The sequence below is a fragment of the Chelonoidis abingdonii genome, chromosome 18 (genome assembly GCF_003597395.2).
Source record: "Chelonoidis abingdonii isolate Lonesome George chromosome 18, CheloAbing_2.0, whole genome shotgun sequence".
NCBI classification, from domain to species: domain Eukaryota; kingdom Metazoa; phylum Chordata; order Testudines; family Testudinidae; genus Chelonoidis; species Chelonoidis abingdonii.
In genome coordinates this window covers 14,511,211-14,527,647 of record NC_133786.1, presented here as the reverse complement: position 1 = coordinate 14,527,647, position 16,437 = coordinate 14,511,211, and the positions used below count along the sequence as shown (strand labels likewise).

General features: G+C 42.7%; 1 protein-coding gene across 3 annotated transcripts in view; it reads left to right on the top strand.

The window, feature by feature from the left end:
• ALG9 (ALG9 alpha-1,2-mannosyltransferase) overlaps positions 1-16,437 on the top strand; it is a 46,572-nt gene that overhangs the window by 16,948 nt on the left and 13,187 nt on the right. For 2 of the 3 annotated variants that reach the window (XM_032788041.2, XM_075073598.1), the window contains 5 exons: positions 1,170-1,271; positions 1,457-1,611; positions 2,936-3,065; positions 4,317-4,464; positions 7,120-7,249. In XM_032788041.2, the coding sequence (XP_032643932.1) occupies positions 1,170-1,271; positions 1,457-1,611; positions 2,936-3,065; positions 4,317-4,464; positions 7,120-7,249 (665 nt within the window). The remainder of the gene's footprint in view (positions 1-1,169; positions 1,272-1,456; positions 1,612-2,935; positions 3,066-4,316; positions 4,465-7,119; positions 7,250-16,437) is intronic. The other variant, XM_032788042.2, reaches the window with a different exon arrangement.

Sequence of the window (16,437 nt, the reverse complement as noted above, 5' to 3'; positions counted from 1 at the left end):
ACAGCTGTGCCGTTGAAATGATAGTTTTTTCTTGAAATACTTGAATATTTACTTTCATAAGGGAACAAATGAGGCTCAAATTCTCAGTCCTATTACATATCTCTGCTCTAAGGGCTAGTAGGGGTGGCCATAAATTTTATTGTAGCCCAAAATATGGCATGTCAAGTGCTGCTGCTGCTGCTAGAAAATTATACAATTAAATATCATTTTGGTAGATTTTAGATTCATAGATGTTAAGGCCAGAAGGGACCATTCTGGTAGTTTAGTCTGACATCTGACTTTCAAAGTGATCACTTAGTCCTTCATAAATTACACTGTGAAAAAACAAAACATTGTCCAGTTCATACTGGGTTTCTCTTAAATCAAAGGATGTCAGTTTAACTCATGCAGTTTGGCAAGATGCTCTTCTTAAATACCAGGGCTGTGGGGGAGTGGAAGAAGATAAAACCCAGTGGTTGTGTCTTCCCCTGGCTGCTGCTAACACATTTTTCCCAAAGATGGACACATGGTAAATTTTAGGGGCAGATAGCAGCATCGTAATCAGCATCTCCTGTTAGGATTCTGATTATGTATGGAATTGTGTTAAGAAATGGCATTGTAGTATATCTTCCTGAAAGCGTACACTAGAGCGTGCTGCTTGTGTCTGTTCCTTGAATGTGGCCGACAGATTGTCGGAAACCAGTAAAAGCTCAGTTGGAGATTCTATAAATACAGGTTTGCTGCTGCTCACCTAACACTTGTGTACCTAACAGCAGAAGCCATTCTTCTGAGTGCTTTGTTCTTATTGTCTGTGAAATGCCTCTATGCTTATTTGTTTAACACTACAGCTTTTGGAGGGGTGGGATGAGAGGATTTCAAGTTGCATTGAGCACCTTCATCAGACTAAAATTCAGGGTATATTGTTGTTTTTGAATTTCTTCCCGCTTTACACACACAGAAGTTACTTGAGAGATCTTACATGCACTGTTATTTTTGTAATGAAGCAACAAGGGTTTTGGAAATACCAGTACATAAACAATCACTTCAATTAGGAATATAAGCTTCATTGGACTCTCTCTCTGATTCCTGGATGTGCTAGTATAGTACAACAAAGCAAATATCAGGAATTTTTGATTTCCTGCTCAAAAGCTTCAGGTCATGATGGATTTGTCTTTTTTTCCTGGGATTAGTTATAGGCTTGTTATCCAGATCCTGCTTCTCCTTCTTTTGGGCTCTGGCTTCCCTGCATTCTGGGACCTTTAGGGCATCTGGAGCCTACAGAAATCCACTAAGCAAGCTTTACTCCTGACTGATTCCTTGCTATTTTGTCTGTGGTATGGAGAGTGGAAGTGCTGCTTGGGATTGAATAGTGAAACATTCCATTTGAGAGAGAGAGAGAATGAAAACTGAGGGAAAGCCCTTGTCTTTATTTCACTAGTCTCATGAGCCTTGATTGACTGGTTTATGCTTCTTTCAGTCCAGAATCTGGGTCGCCCATATTGGCTTACGCTAGCTCCTATGTACATCTGGATCCTGATTTTCTTCAGCCAACCCCACAAAGAGGAGAGGTTTCTGTTTCCCATATATCCTCTTATCTGTCTCTGTGGAGCTGTGGCTCTCTCTGCCCTACAGGTGGGTTTCAGTGGGAAGTGCTGCGTTTTATAACCTGGTACCTAAAGGGGGTTTAATTACCAGTTGACTTCTATATCATTGCTCCCGAAGTCTTGGGAACATCTGTAGAGCATCTGCTGCTGCAACATAATCTGCAGTAATCTGCATAGTTCTGCAGTGCCTGTTGTGTAACTCCAAGAGCATGATGTGCAGTCAACTGTTTCTGATTGTTAGCTAGTGGGGTTTGAGTTTTCAGAATGTGGCACATAGATTGATCATAAAGCCCTGGGATTGAAAAAACACAACTGTTGTAAAGTTAAAATGCGTATGTGTTTGCTGCTTTTACAAAGTAGCTCGCTAAACATAATCCTCCAGTTGTAGTTGGTTGAGAACATGTGCAGAATCATTCAGTCCCCATAAAGCAGTGATGCAGGAGCAAAATTGGGGAGATTTCCCTCCCCAAATGGCATAAATATTTGAATAGAATGTGCTAATGATGTAAAAATCTTGGATTAGCCTGAACAGTAGGCTAAGGATGTCACGTGCTACCACCAAATATTAATATGCATGACATTTCCTGGGTGTTCTGCGTTAGCACTGAAACGTCTCAACTGCCCTTAATTAGCAATTCTCTCACATGCTGTGAGAACAACCCTGGCTCTATCTGTAATAGTCAGTGGCCCAAATATTTGGAAAGATCCATCATTTGATGCAATCCCAGACAAGCAGCTTGCTGTTCAGGCAGGTGCCCAAGTATTGTGTGACAGAAACTTGGAAATGGAACTTCTTTAAAGAGGGAGTCAGTCCAGATGGAGAAAGGAGAGAGACCCAGGGTCTGGGAGAAGGCCTGGCGACAGGCACCCACAGAGAACAGTAGTAGAACTATCAGCTGGTACTGGTTTTGGGGAATTGCCAGGCAGGAGGCCTGGTTTGGAGAGGGCTGTGATGCCCAGTAAGGAAGAACTCCTGGGAAAGAGAGTTGAAAAGTGTTTGTGATGAGTTCAGTTGAACAGTTCTTTAAATAAATCAAATTCCCAAGAAGGGGATGTGGTTGAAGCAAGTGAATCTCTAGGCATTTTTTTGAGGAGCCAAGTCTGAGAAACTGAGATGGCAGACACATTCACTGACTCTGGAAGCTACATCTGTTACAGAGGATTTATTAGAAAATGTTTTTTTTTAAATTTAGTTTCTAAAGAATTGAAGTTGTTAGTGTCCCTTTAAATTAATCACATCTTGCATTCTGTTCTCCCCATTGCATGTGGCTCTCTCCCCATGGGCATTGGGCTGGATCTCTGTTCAGCTGCGTCATAGGTTTAATGATGTTAATACTTTTTTGTCCCCTCAGAAATGTTACCACTTCGCATTCCAGCGTTACCGCTTGGAGCACTACACAGTCTCCTCCAACTGGCTGGCTCTGGGGACGGTTTTTCTCTTTGGACTCTTGTCACTCTCGCGCTCCATGGCTTTATTCAAAGGTTGGTGTTTTAGGATGGTCCTGTTCTTGAACCCAGACAGTTTCAAGACAGTCCAGAGGGGACTTCACAAACAATTAGGGCTTGTTCTGCACATAAAAGTTGTTCTACTTTAACGATACAGTATAATAATAGAGATGCAATAACGCTTCACCTCTGGGGATAAGCTGTACCAGTATGAAGCACTGTTATTCCAGTGTAACGATTTCCTCACTAGGGCTTGTACGGGTATAATTATATCAGAAAAAAAGAATCACACCCTAACCAACATAGTTATACCAGTATCCTGTCTGTGTGTAGACCAGTGCTTACACATCTGGGGCCATACTCTGGAGAGCACTTCAGCATGTAAAGCTTGTACTTAGGTATGTGATTAAGTGCTTTCATGCATGGAAATGGATTTAAGCATGTGCTTAATGTTAAGTATCCGTGTATCTGCTTTCTGGAATTGGGGCCAGGAGTGGTCCTATTAATTTCACTGGAGCTTCTCACGTAAATAAAGTAAAGCCTGGGCATATGTATTTGCAGGATTGAAGCCATATACGGTAGTGACAGAAGAGTGGTGATAAAAGTGGCATGTTATAGCAAGGTACTTAAATGGATTTGGATCCTAACTACATTTTAGTGTAGATTAGATTATTTAGTTATGAAGCTATCCATTAAGAAGGCCCTGAAAGCATTTGAGGCTTTGTATGAATATTTATTTATAGTGTTGTTTTTATATTTCTTTATTTTACTACATGCCCATCCTTTGCTCTGGGTGCACATGCAATATTTCAGTTAGTCATCCAGCAATCGCTTTATGTTCATTAAGCCAAGGTTAGCAAACCTTGGCTTGTGATTATGAAGTTTTATACTTTAGCAAAGCCCTTGTAGAATCTCCCCTTTTGTTGTTCTCAGTTAAGCTAAACTCCGTGAACAGTGGAAACGTATGGCATGGGGAGAGGCCTAAAATAAAATCAACGTGTTATTAAACAACAAAGGCAGGAATGTTCATGATTTTGACAGCTTTTTGTGGACAATATGGCAGAAGTTGAAGCTGGCCTTGCTGTAATATCGCAAGTGGGTTGGCATTAGTCTTAATGGAATATGATGCCATTGGGATGGGTACTTTCTGGATACCAGAGCTAGGTAGCTGGGTATGTACTCCAAACCCTCCCAGCATTTTGATGAGAGGCTTAAATATAAACAAGTCAAGCCATGAGAATACAACCCGCCTTTTCACTCTTTGTTCGCAATCTTCCTCCTTTGTAGGCTACCACGGGCCTCTGGACCTGTATCCAGAATTTCATAGGATTGCCACTGATCCGACTATTCACACAGTGCCAGAGGGGAGGCCAGTTAATGTCTGTGTGGGGAAGGAGTGGTACCGATTTCCGAGCAGCTTTCTCCTGCCAGATAAGTAAGTTGCTCATCATAAAGGACCTGATTCAGCAAGATACTTGAGCAGCTGCCCGGCTTGATGCTAGTGCTACTGATGTCAACTCGTGTGCCTGAAGTTAGTCCCCTTGCTGAACTGGGACCAAAGTGAGAGCAAGATGTGCATAACATGATGATAATTTCAGAAACAAAGCCTGCCCTTCCGAGTGATGCTTCGTGACAGGCAGATTTATCAGCCTTGTCCGACTGATGGCTCCTCTCTCCAGGTCTTTTAGCCACTGAATCCATTCTCTGCAAATTCTCCATCTCGGCTTGTTTGTCCATGTCTGCTTGGCTATGTTTAGGGGCGAGGCTGTTGGAGACTCACCTGTTGTTGTGTTCAAGGTTCCCTAGAAACATAGGAACTCAGGTTAGACTGCAGACGGCATTCCTTTAAACTTTATGGAGAGCCAACGGCAACAATTATCATAGTGAAATAAGAAGTCCACAGGGTACATCTACAGTCTCAATTTGTTATCCAGAGCATCAGATGTAGTTGATGCACAAGTTCAGGGGTGCATGGAAATATCATAAAACCATTAGTTTTAAGAATATGCTTCTCAGGATGCAGTTTGTAGGATAGTTTTGACAAGAATTCATCTCACAAGCTGTCCATAATGCCGAGCCCTCAAACTTGTGCCACGTGTACCTGCCATCTTGGAAAGAATGACTCATCTGTTTACTTTTCAGATGTTCAAAGTATTTTAAATTAATTAATTTGTTAAGCCATGTGCATGGATGGTGACAATTCAGATTCTTACAGTGGTCCTGTCAAGGTTGTTTTCTTCATTCTGAAATGATGTACTTTCAGTTACTCTAGTTCACAGCCATTCTGTTTGGGAGCTTGAAACTGAATTATGTTTTACTTTTTAAAGTGGTCTTTCAGCCCCCAGGCACACTGGTTTGTTGTTGTAGGGTTGCTCATGAGCAATGGGCAGCTGTTGCTTCCTTAAGAAGCAAAGCTTTTGCTTTGGAAAAAATCATTGGACATCTGTAAAGGTAGAAGGAGATTTTTTCCCATTATGATGAGCCTCTGACTAAGAAATGGGCAGGATTATATATGCTACTTAAAAGGAGGTCAGGCAGAGCCAACTGATCTCATTTCCTGATACTGGCAGTTGGCTTTCTGCATCCATCTTAGGGGTATATCTTCAAAACAGCATAGGGCAGGGGTCGGCAACCTTTCAGAAGTGGTGTGCCAAGTCTTCATTCACTCACTCTAATTTAAGGTTTTGCGTGCCAGTAATACATTTAAACATTCTTGGAAGGTCTCTTTCTATAAGTCTATAATATATAACTAAACTATTGTTGTATGTAAAGTAAATTAGGTTTTTAAAATGTTTCAGAAGCTTCATTTAAATTTAAATAAAATGCAGAGTCCTCCGGACCAGTGGCCTGGACCCAGGCAGTGTGAGTGCCACTGAAAATCAACTCGCGTGCTGCCTTTGGCACCCGTGCCATAGGTTGCCTACGCCAGGCATAGGGTGTTAGCCACCAGAACCCTGTGTACTGCTTTGGGAATGTGTCCCAAAAATCCCCACTACTCTTGCCAAACAGTTTTAGGTGATGGCCTTTAATTTTAGGTGGAAAGGGTAAAAAACAAAAACAAAACAGCCCTCCCTCTGTCCATCCTGCAGAACTGCAAGATAGTACGCTCTATTTGAAAAGATCGTGTTCATGGGCAAATGTCCCACTGCTTTGCTGGGCTTGCAGACAGCAGTTGATGATTTCCCAGTGAAGCAGTTGCCGTGGATGAGTACTGGGATTAGTCCTTGAAGGCCTGAAATACAAGCTGTTAGGGGACAAGTGGCTGTAGAATCCTGCATTTCTTAAAACTGCTGGAGTGTTTATTCAATTTATTCAAGAGTGTGCTGAACAAAGCTTTTCCTTTCACCAGCTGAAGTGCCTTGCTCCTGGCTGGCACGGGTTCTCGTCTAGCAGATGTGGCCAAAGTTATTTGACTTGCAAATATTAAATGAAGTTCAAAAGTTAAATGTGGATGGAAAAGGCCTGATGCCAGTTTCAGTCCATTGTTTCTGAATGTAGTTTAGCTCCTGGACAGTATGCCTCCAGGACTCCTTGAGTGGTCACCGCAATCAAAATGCATTTCACTGACAGTGTTCTGGCCCATGCCCGTCATGTCTTTTAACTGTTTTTATCATTAAGGAAGCTTGCCAGGATTAATGGGGAACAGAAGCCTGGACATAGGAGATGGGTGGGGTTGTGTTCCCCTTTGTGCGTTGTGTATCTGTCATGAGCCACATTAATTTATGGGAGTTCCGCTTGTGTTTCCACGGATGGCTCAGTTATGGTTCACTTGCTTAAGTTTATGAGTGCATCTTGTAAGTGAAATTTATGAGAGAGAGGGTATATTCTCTTTGTATTCCCATTGACCTCAGTAGTTCTTACCCATGTGCTTAAGTCTTTCTGCGAACAGGGTCATCTTGCTTAGGTGCAACTGAATTTGGTGGGTGGGGCGCTGGCTCTGTGCATACGTCTAACCCATTGCTGCTTTTCTAGCAGGACTGTTTGCGCTGTAGACTGGAAAGCCTCTAGTTACGCTTTTTGCTTTCTCGTTACAAAATTCTGATGTTTCCTAGAGTTTCATTTCAGATTTTCCTCTCTCTGTTTTCTGCAGTTGGCAGCTCCAGTTCATCCCATCAGAGTTCAGGGGCCAGTTACCGAAACCATTTGCCAAGGGACCAATGGCCACATGGAGCATTCCTGCAGACATGAATGACCGAAACAGGGAAGAGCCATCCAGATATGTAAGGGCTACAAACGTTGTCTTTTTCTTCCAGCATTGTTAGTAGCAGTAGTAGTGCTGTAGTCGCCCAGGAATCCTAATCATGGGCCAGGACTCCATTGTGCCGGGGCTGTGTAAACCCACAACAAAAACGTGTTTGCATGGCTGTGTCCCAAAACAAAATCTGTTTGTTTAGATCTCTGAATTCTACGTGTAAATCATCTCTATTTTGTTTTCATTTGAAGTGATTATTTAAAAAACAAACAGAAAATTCCCAGTAGTTACAATTTCTATTGAACCGTTACGCTCTCTGATCCCAGATAACAGTTCAGATTAATCCAGTACTTTCAAATTCTTCTTCCCCCTCCCCACCCGCACCAATGAAATGTATTGGTCATTGAGCAGTGATTAGGTGACATTTTCCTTTGCACTTTGGGACCTTTCTGTTAAAACTAAGTAAATAAAATCGTCCAAGAGGTTTGTAACAAAAGAAATAGGAGTTTAGTCCAGAGCGTCACCTGAAACAATTGGGATCCTGTCACTGCTGATTTTAAAAGGAATTTGTTAAGATAACCTGCATCAGTATGGTGTATTTGTTCCTTTTCCAGGTTGTCTCATGTACTTAACCAAAAATACCACTTGCCAGCTGGCTTGTTGTAGAATTCTTTAGCAGGTTAAGTCAAAGTACAGAAGCAATTTTCTGAGGACCCAGCCTTTTCCCCATTTTTTTCCCTTCATGGCTTCTTTGGAGGCACAGCTTAGAGTGTTTAAGTGACATAGATACAGGTACTAGCTGTCTCTGTCGTAGGGTTTCATAGTATCTGAATGATAATCTGCATGTTTTATTTGCAGTTATGTTTTGCTTTGGGCTGGAGATTTTAGTTTGTGTGTTTGCAAGCAGCTGGCTGTAGTGACCATATATATTGGTGCAGTTGGGAGGCTGCTCAGATGACCTTTTTATCTCCTTTTAGTTGAAATGTTGTCTAGAAAGGAGTGCCAAGTTAAATATGTTTTTTATTCTTTTCTGAGATCAGAAGAATTCTGAGTGTAGATAAATACAGTTCTGTGTCACCTGACCATTATGAGTGGGAATGCCTAGAGTATTGCGTTATGAATATTTGCCCATCCATCTATCCCTCCTATCCGTCCCTCATTACTGAAGTATCTGAGTGCCTTGTGATTGTTAATGTATTTATCCTCACAACGCCTCTGTGAGGTAGGGAAATGCTACTTGCCTTATTTTAGAAACCAGGAACTAAGGCACAGAGAGGCTAAATGACTTGTTCAAAGTTTGTGACAGAGTCAAGAATTGAACCTGGGTCCCAGGTGACTGCTCTAACCATCATTCCTCTTGTCAAAAGGGGTGAATAAGATGAACTGCCAAGAAGCAGATGATGCCTTTCGTCTGCCATTCTCAGCACTTTGAAGAGCGCCTGCTGTGCGGTCTGTGACTCTGTGGGAAGCACTCAGACTAGCAGACCGGATATAAACCACATACGTCCGTTTAAGTCAATGCACACATGCTCATTTACAGCAGCAGAAGATCTTGGCTCACTATAGCAGCATGGTAGAGTCTGCAGATGGGATCTCGAGAGTAAGGTTGAATCTGATACGACAACATTAGAGGAAATTGTTTAGGTAACAAAGCAAGAATCAATCTGCAGGATTCAGGCTCTGTTATTTTAAGATTTATTACATGGTTACTGGAAATGGGAAGGAGGAGGATTCCCACCTGAGAGGAGCTGTCTACTGCAATGCATTTAATTTACAAAATCTTAAACTCTGGCATATTTTTAGCACATACAGCTGGCTGGTGCACAGCCTGTGACTAATGAAACAAAACACATTTTTGTTTCGTGGTTGTCTCTTAATGTCACCCTACAATTTTGTTATTTCTGATGCAAGGAAGAAGGATTGGGATATGTTAATTCAATGCAGCCACTTTGAGAAATAAAGAAATTAGCTACTTGATGTAAATTTTAAGTGGAGTTTTAAAACTAACCTTTGATTCTGAACTGCTAATAATACCAGGAGAACTGGGATGTCTGGAGAACTAAATGAGCTGCCAGTAGCTGTGGCATGCCCAGATTCTCAAGACAGTCAGCAAGCAAGCATTGGAAAGAACAGCCAGAATTGTGCATGGCAAGTAAATCTAAGAGTTATGAGCCTATTGATAAATTATAGGACAGAGCGCATGTCTCATGAAGAGCTTATCCAAGCTATGGACAAGAAAGAATTTCGTGCAGTTAGAGTGATTAGATTATTCATTCTCCAGTGGAAGTTCCTGTTGCTGAATTGCTTGGAAATCACAAGGCATGTCATAGGTTTCTGTTAAGGTGACTGGGAGAAGAGAGATTTAACCATCTTGTTTTTCGAAATACCCAGGCATTAAGGATCTGATTCTCCTTTCTTTAGTCTTGTTGTGTAGCACTTACTCATGCAAGTTGTCCTGTCGGATCCTAAATGCATTTCTTTCTGAAACTGTGTTAAGGTGAAGCTGATTGATACCAGCTTTTACAAGGAGGCGTTGGCAGGTACCATAGACAGGGCCTAAAAGTTGAACTTTTGTTTGAAGTTCCTGACCTTGGAGAAGACTTCTTTATATTTTGTTTTTGCTTTCCCCACTGAGTGCCTGGCCATCTTTAGAAAAGGATCAAGGACCCAAAGGCTAAGCTCGCCTCATGTTAGAGTTGTTGACTTGAGCTGTTTGGATAGGGTGTCTCTGGGTTCTGGAGGACGCATTTTAACTCAGCTCTGCCTATGGTAGAGCAAGAGAGCTCTTGTATTGTGCTGTGTGGTCAGACCATCGTTCGCTCTGTTCCATCCGTTAGCCAGTGAGGACTGTGCAGTTGGAGCATGATTACAAAAGTCTGGTGTCTTCCACCTGTTTAGCAGGAAATGGTCAAACCTAGTTCTTTTGTGTCACTTTACAGAGCAGCTGCACCAGGTTAAAAAAGACTCAGGGGAATGGGCAAGGTCGTATGGTTAAAATTGCTTGCGTTCTTTTCACTGAGAGTGAAATTCTTCTCTGTGGAAAGGGCCTGTTTAATGCCTGTGCACCACTTAAATTCCATTTAAGCCCTCAAAATAGGGTGCATAGGCCTTGTGCTGTCCCTCTGCCCACAGGTGAATTTTACCCTTAGCTTTCGCTTAATCTATCAGAATAAAGTAAAAGCCACTCAAGATTGTAGCGGGGAAATATGTTGTGTGTGTCTGAGAAATCTTTTGAACTAGAAGCATCAGTCCTATTGAGGGAGCATCCAGGAAGAGAAGGAAATGTTATATCTTGATGTTTTCGGATTGTTTTATGCGGCAATTTGTTTCTCTCAAAGGGACTCTGTATAGCTTTAAAAACAAAATATCTAACAAGCAAAAATCTCTATGGGCCTAAAATTCTCCCCTCTGACAATGCAAGAAGTTGATTCAATATTCTTCTTAGCTGAGTTTCTTGCAGTGTGATTTGTTAGTGTGCAAGAGTGATGCCACTGAGCCATCTGGTCTCCCCTTAATTAAATTGTTTTCAGCATAAATTTACTGCAGACCCCATTGTTTCTCCAGAAAAGTGACTCTAAAACGTTGAAGAAAGTTTGCAAGAGAGACTTGTGATGCAGCACACTGCAGAAAGCCCAAAAAGAGAGAGGTTCGGGGACTAAAACTGAAAAAGAAACCCAGCCTTCCAAAGCAATGTATACCTGTTCTCTGGTGCCTCTAATGAAGTTGATTCAGGAAGGTTAATTTATGGGGAACTGCTGTTGAAAACACAGCCTAGCACCTTTTGCCTTTGATTTGATTAATGAAAAATCTGTTTACACTTCCCTATTCATCACTTAACCTCCTTAATAAGACAAAGTCCCATAGTGACTGGTGGTATTTGCTCCTTTCCTAGAACAGCTGATGATTTTTATTTCAGTTTCGTCCTTTTTGTGTTTCCCTGAGCTGACAAGACTCCTGCACTCTGTTAGTTTGGTTGGTTATTGAGCAGTGATAGTTCAGATTGTGTTCAGCTGCTTTTAATTGGAAGAGAAATTGTTGCTAAAGAGATGTCACTCAGCAACACCTTTAGTACCACATACAGATCTCCATCTATACGGTGGCAGGAACTGAGATTGAAAGGGGCCCAGATCTACCAGAATTTTGCTGCTATTGCCCCCTGACTCCTATTAAGGCCCCTGCTCAGCAAGGAACGTCCTTTAAACATTTATCTTCCTGAGTCTCTCAGGGATATTCTTCTCCAACTCATTCTTTCCTTCCCCAACTCTTTCAAATAGACTCATCCTTCTTCAGAAAAATGCCTTCTTCTGCTGATTGACTCCTTGATCTGTCCCTTCCAGGCCACCCCACCGTGGTGTCTCAGGCAGGTTGCTGCAATAAGCCCCTCCCAGATCACTGTCTCTGGATCCCCAAGGGGACATCATCCCACGGGTATCTATGCTGAGGGAATCCTGCCATGGAGTCCTCTTCATGTTCCGTGGGACAGACATGAGGTTACAGGGTAGAATCTAGGCAGAGCTGCTGGGAGTTAAACAGGAAGCTGGATCTTATGCCACCAATTGGGCAGTGTTTTCCCTCAGTTGCCAGTAATAGGTGCCTGGCGCCTTTCTGCACTGGATAATAAATCAGAACGGTTGTGGCTTGGATACTGTGTTTTGTAAAGGTCTTTATCGAATTGTACAGAAAGATAAACACGGTAGGACTTTGACCCAGCACAAAATGCCCCAAGAAGTCACTTTGTACTCCATAGTGCATTCTTCACATTTCAGTGGTAGGTGCCCTTATTTTTCGTGGTGGGGACAGGGAGCAAGAGGGACTGCTTTATTCTCCTGTTCATCTAGCTGTGGGATTTTGCGCACAGGCTCAGACATCAGCGAGGCGTTCAGGAGGAATCAGCTGCCATTTTCAATTGCTCATCAATTTCATTGTTCTGTGCTGATCTAATCGTGCCCAGATTAAATGGAGCGACATAGCAGCCTTTTAATATTTTTATCCCATCAGGTGCGTGGATGAAGGTAGTAAATCACAATGGAGCTGTTACTGTCATTGTTTGAAAGTTCAGATTTTTACCTGAGTACCTTTCTTGTCTTTTTCCCCTTCCCCTCATGCTTCACCACAGTAAAAATGCCCAGCTGTTAGTGAGAAGGGTACTATGCACTGCAAATTTTTTATTGAGCAGAACAACATTCTGCTTCTGCTTCTGCTCAGTTTGAGGAAGTCTCTAGTAATTTACATATTTAGATATAAACTATATTTAAGCCCCCTGCTGCCTCCTTTCCAATCAAAGCAGCCAAACTATTGCAGAATACTACTATTGATTTTATGTCTATAGCATCTTTTATCAAGAATCTCAAAGCACGTGATACATTTTAAGTAATACAGTGTGACAACGCTTCCAAGAGATAGTTGGGTATTGCTAACTCCATTTGACAGAGGGGAAAACAGGGAGGTTGGATGACATGCCAGAGGTCACAGAACCAGGAACAGAACCCAGGAGTCCTGATTTTCAGTGCTCTGTATTCAATACTAGGAGCAGAATTTTGCCTAAGTTCCATTTTCAAAAGTGACTTGAGCAATTGCAAACTTGAGTCTCATTACCTTTCAGTGACATTCAGGCTCCTAAGTCACTTTTGAGAATGTGACTTAAGTTTTTGATCCTTTTGGCACTTCTGAAAATTCTAGCCTAGATCAGCTTCTCTCTCAGAGTTGGAAATGGAACCCATCGGTCCTTATTAGTGGTCCCTCGCACGAAATGCTTGACTGCTCCCTGTCCCTTTGCTTAGTTTTTTACACAGCGTAACTAATCTTTGAACTACCTCCTATAGAACATATCTTGTGAGATAGGGTTATTTATTAAATAAAGTTTGTAATAATGCTAAAGAACTTTCATAGCTGATAGCTCACCTTTGCGTTAGCCAACCTTTCTCTGCCTGCAGCCTCTAGAGTGTGCCCGTAGGAGATGCCGCAAGAGGGAATAGCAGCATGGAAAAGACTCAGTGGCGTAATGAACAGCACAACCTGTCTGTATCAGAGTGATCTTCCCAGCAGGAAGGGGATCTTTATATAACCAAGGCCCCCTGAGGACACTGCTTGCAGTTCATTTACTGGGAGGTCACAAATGTAATTCAGTTTTGTTGTGTTGCTTCCTTGTATACAAGTTCATAAGTCATCTGAGTGTTGCCAAACTTTTCTGTAAGGGCAAAGCAGCTGCTTGCATCATTGACTGCTGATAAAGGCATGAATGCAACACTACTGTGTCCATGTGATCCTGGAAGTGCAGTGTGATGTCCACTCCAAGCAATGTGGTGAAGAGGATCAGCAGCGAGGCAGGGTGCTATTAATAATACATTGACCCCATCAGGTTGTAGCACAGTCATGCCAGGCTGTGAGCATCTTGCCAGAGATACTTCTTATTGCCTGTGAATCCACTTAAGCTCCAGCCAAATGTACCAGTAGATTAGCACCGATGTCTGGCTGTTTGAAACAGTTGACGGATTACTGTGTACATGTGGGATGGATTGGGCAGCCGTGGTCTTTTTGCATAAAATCAGATATGTTGCAAATATGATAGTAACTGCAACATACATACTTACGGGAGGCCAGATGAGAGAGCATGAAATGGAAATGTCAGCCTGACATTTTGTGCTAGTAAAGAGCCACAGCAAGCGGAAGCATAAAAAACCCATGAGTCTCTCTCTTAAAAATGTGATTTCAAAAAACAGTAGATATTGGATTCTTTTTATTTACTTGACACATTTTGAGCCTTTAGAGTACACTAGGTCATTTCCAAGCTTCTCTTCGTAACCGTGAGACCTAGAATATTTTTTTTTTAAATGAAGGCTGATATTCTCACAATCATCTGACTCCAGCATCTGGAACTTGAATATTGTACCAAATACAGCAATTCTCATGGTAAAATCATGAGAATTAGTGAGACTGGAAACCCCAAGAATCTGAGAGCTGGTGTCAAGTTAGAACAGTGAGTGTAACTGAATATCAAATAACTCCCAAAATCGAGCCCAGAAAATGCACAAATATTAAAGTTGAGAAATCAGAAGTTAGGAGATTCCCAGAGTTGAGGTTGCTCCCACTGTGCTAGCCAAGCTACATAGCACATCCTGCATATTGCAGGATAAACAATGAACAATAACATAGTAATTTTTGTGATTAATGAATTATATTGACTGTGCAATACAGCTGAGTTAGTGTTGTGCGAGCATTTGAACTCTAGAATTCCATTTCTTATACATTGCGGAAGGGGGCAATACACCTTTAAATCACTAAGCAGTGAGGAGTTGGGTTGCGATTCCAGCCCACAACGCACTTCCTTCTGCAGGAGGAGCATCCCATTTGCACAGATGGATTTGAGGCTCTCTCCCTGTTTGTAGGCAAGCAGGGAAGAGTGGCTGCTCAGTTGCGTTTCACCTTGTTTGAGGACTATATTACCCCGAGGAGACACAGCGACTATCCCCACTGACTGTCACAGCTGGGAGGTGGAGTGTGCGATGATGGTGAAATAGCTTTGGAAGAGCTGCCTCAGTGAAAGATCCTCCTGATCTGCCAAAGATGGGGATCAGACTCTGGCTTGCTCGGGCAATTACCTGCTGATGAACCTCAGCCTCCTCTAACTGCTAGCCATGGTAGGATCTGAGCACCTCACAGCCACGAATAGATGGTATCCTTGTGTGAGGTAGTGAGGTGCTGTCCCCATTTTACAGAGGGGAAATGGAGGCATAGAGAGAGGCAGTGACTTGTGTAGGGTCACATGGGGAGTCTATAACTGAGCTAGGAAATGAACCGGGGTCCCCAGAGTCTCTGAGCCTTAGTCACTAGATGTCTGTCTCCCTTGACGGTTCCATGACCACTTCAGCTTCCCTGGGCCTTTCTGCAAACAGTGGAGCTGCCAAGAGCCTCATTCTGTCTCCTTCTGAACCAGCCTGGTTTGCCCCATCACGGCCTATGGAGTCCACAGTAATTTCTGAGGTAACTCACCTTTGCCAGTTCAGCAACACCTGCTTAGCCACCCACAATGGAGTGTTTCCAGTTCCCTCGCTCACTAGTCATGCTGACCTTGCCAGAGGGGAGAGGCCTAAAGGGCTGGTCCTTGCAGTCTCAGTGCAGAGTTCAGTCCCTGCCTATTTTAACATTTACACAGCTCCACTGGCTTTGGAGCTGGCTCCAGTGAATGGCGAGGTGTGGTGTTTAACAGCCCCCAGAGCAGTTAAGGAAGAGGCTTTGTTCAGATACTTTGTGATGGAATCCTCTCCTGTCAGCCCAAGAACAGGCTGTGTTTAGTTTGGCTACAGCTGTTGCTGCCTGTAGTTTCTCACTCTCTCCCATTGCCTTTCCCCTCGCGTTTCCTTGTGTCATTATGACTCCACTACTAATCTGAAAAGGCGATGTATGTTTGAGGTGGGGTTTTAGACCCTGAATAATCACATCGCTTGACCTAGGGCAAGCACTATGTGTGCCCAGAGACAGCAAGGCTTTCCTAACACCTTGCCTTTGTGTTGAAGTCCTTGTTCCCTTCTGGCTCGTTTTTTGTGTGCGTGCACTGGTTGAGAGTGGGTTTGAGGGTGAGAATCTTGTTTCTTGAGAGCAGCCACACGTGATGTTTTCTGGATGAAGATGAGTTGTCGTACATGTGGCACTGTGGTGGGTGTTGTGCTCACATGCAAACTGATCCAAAGCCCATTGAAGCCATTGGAAGGATTTTCATTGGGTGTTGAATCAAGACTTTGTAAGTTCTTCACACATTGATTGTTTCTGTGGTCTCCTGAAAAACACTTCTCTCCCCGTGCGCTCATGTGAGCTGTATTTCTGATTGCTCCGTGCACTTGTTTGAGCTGTGTTGCTGAATGCTTGCTTCACTCTGCGTTATGGTACTAAGTGAGCTGAGGGAGGTCATCCTCCTTGAATTGCTCACACAGGGTATGTATTCGTTGCCTAGTAGTAGTAATATCTTACATTTCTGTAGAACAGGAGTAGGCAACCTATGGCACACGTCCCGAAGGCGGCACACAGCTGATTTTCAATGGTACTCACACTACCTGGGTCCTGGCCACTGGTCTGGAGGGCTCTGCATTTTAATTTGTTTTTAAATGAAGTTTCTTAAACATTTAAAAAACCTTATTTACTTTACATACAACAATAGTTAAGTTATATATTAAAGACTTACAAAAAGAGACCTTCTAAAAACATTAAAATATATTACTGGCA